Raw genomic sequence first — 1,554 nt, 5'->3', positions numbered from 1 at the left:
CAGGGAATCTGGAATGGGTGTGATATAAGAGGGCAACTGTGTCTTGTGTCTCCATCTGCATGTGGATTCTGGGGCCTCTCACCACCGCCTCTTAGGAGGCAAGTGGATTGAGCCTTACAAGTCAGAGAAGGGCCTGCAGGGCTAGGGAGGCAGGGAGTGGGAGTCCCTCAGAGGGCACCCCAGAAAGGGAAGGAAAGTACAGCAGTGACCTGAGCCCTCAACGTGACCTGGAGTGACCAGCAGTGATCTGGAGTCCTGTTATCCAGGTCAGACCTTGTCCCATGGGGTTGGGCTTTTATCTCCCTGTACCAGGACTGATGAACTAGAAAGCTAATGGAGGACAGAGTAGTCGTTTCCGTGGGAAATGTGTCTATTCAGGGTTCGGGGCTTGTCCACACAACAGGTGCTTCATCAGCAATGACTAAATCGGTGAAACAACCCAAGAATTTTTTCTGCCTGCATCTTGGTCCCTTTGCTTTGAGGATCCTGGGCTCTCCCAGTAACTTGCCACTGAGCTGTCTCTGGGGGAGGCTCAGGCTTGGGGAAAAATCTCCACAGTCATCCTCCATATCTGGTCAAGCTGGATGTGTATCCAGGTCAAAAACAGCGGGGAGAGTCCCCAGAAGACCAGACTTGCTGGGAAACCAAGCAGGAGTCCCCCAATGCCACTAGTGCCCCAGCAGGGGGCCCCGGGGCTGACTCTGGATACCTTGGTGCCACTGGAAGGATGTGTTTGGTGTGCCTTCAGCTGCTGAGAGAGAGATTTCCGGAGGGTCTTCTCTTTGATGCCCTGTAGGAGGGAGGGGGGAAGAAAGGGTTCCAGGCCCCACTCCTTCCTAAAAGCAGAAGAAAAGTAGGAAATTAGAGGGACAAAGTGAGACAGGAAAGGAAGATGGCAAGACAGAAATGGAGTGAAATTGGAGACAGAGGTGGAGGAATGGAGACTAGGGGGCGGGCAGGAGGCAGGCAAGTAGGAGCTGGAGCTCAAGGGCATCTTGGTCTAGGGGGTTTGAGGAAGTCCAGTTCTCACTCCCATCCCAGGCCCATGGTCCTCAAAAGCATAGCACAGCTCAATCACTGTACCTTCTCCCTGTGTGGCTATGTGCCCCCCTCCTGAAGGGCCCTGGCACAACTCACTCCACATTCTTGAGCGAGATCTTCTGACTAGGTCGAGTAGCTGAGACAGTGATATAGATGTGGAGGGCAGCAAGGCCCAAAAGCATCTCCGGCTTGGGGTCCATTCCAAAGCGTTCTCGGATGACATCATTCCGACTCTGTGAGAGAGGGCAGTCCAAACCCATCAGTTAGAGATCTTTCAGCCACTGCACCACGGACTCCCTTACATCCCAGAAGAGAATCCTGGTGTCACTAAGAATCCCAGATCAAAGGGAAGAGGAAGGTTCTGCCCTTGGGGAAGAGATACTATTTGCTTCATTCAGCAGATAGTTGACTGCCCCCTTCTCAGTGCCAGGTACACACGATGGCAAGGCACAAACAGGTAGGATGTCTAGGGCACTACAGAAATGAGACATGGCAATACTCCCCTTCTTTCCT

The 1,554-nt window shown here is 53.1% G+C and overlaps 1 protein-coding gene across 1 annotated transcript in view; it reads right to left on the bottom strand.

The window, feature by feature from the left end:
- Window positions 1-1,274, bottom strand: part of LOC104988171 (FERM and PDZ domain-containing protein 3-like) — a gene marked incomplete at both ends in the record, with an annotated part of 5,192 nt that extends 3,918 nt beyond the window's left edge. The window contains 2 exons of the mRNA XM_010839400.1: window positions 710-836; window positions 1,138-1,274. Of these exons, the coding sequence (XP_010837702.1) occupies window positions 710-836; window positions 1,138-1,274 (264 nt within the window). The remainder of the gene's footprint in view (window positions 1-709; window positions 837-1,137) is intronic.
- Window positions 1,275-1,554: the final 280 nt, after the last annotated feature.

This window comes from Bison bison, unplaced genomic scaffold (genome assembly GCF_000754665.1).
Source record: "Bison bison bison isolate TAMUID 2011002044 unplaced genomic scaffold, Bison_UMD1.0 scf7180017846361, whole genome shotgun sequence".
Taxonomy (NCBI): Eukaryota; Metazoa; Chordata; class Mammalia; order Artiodactyla; family Bovidae; genus Bison; species Bison bison.
This window is presented reverse-complemented; position numbering and strand designations above follow the sequence as displayed.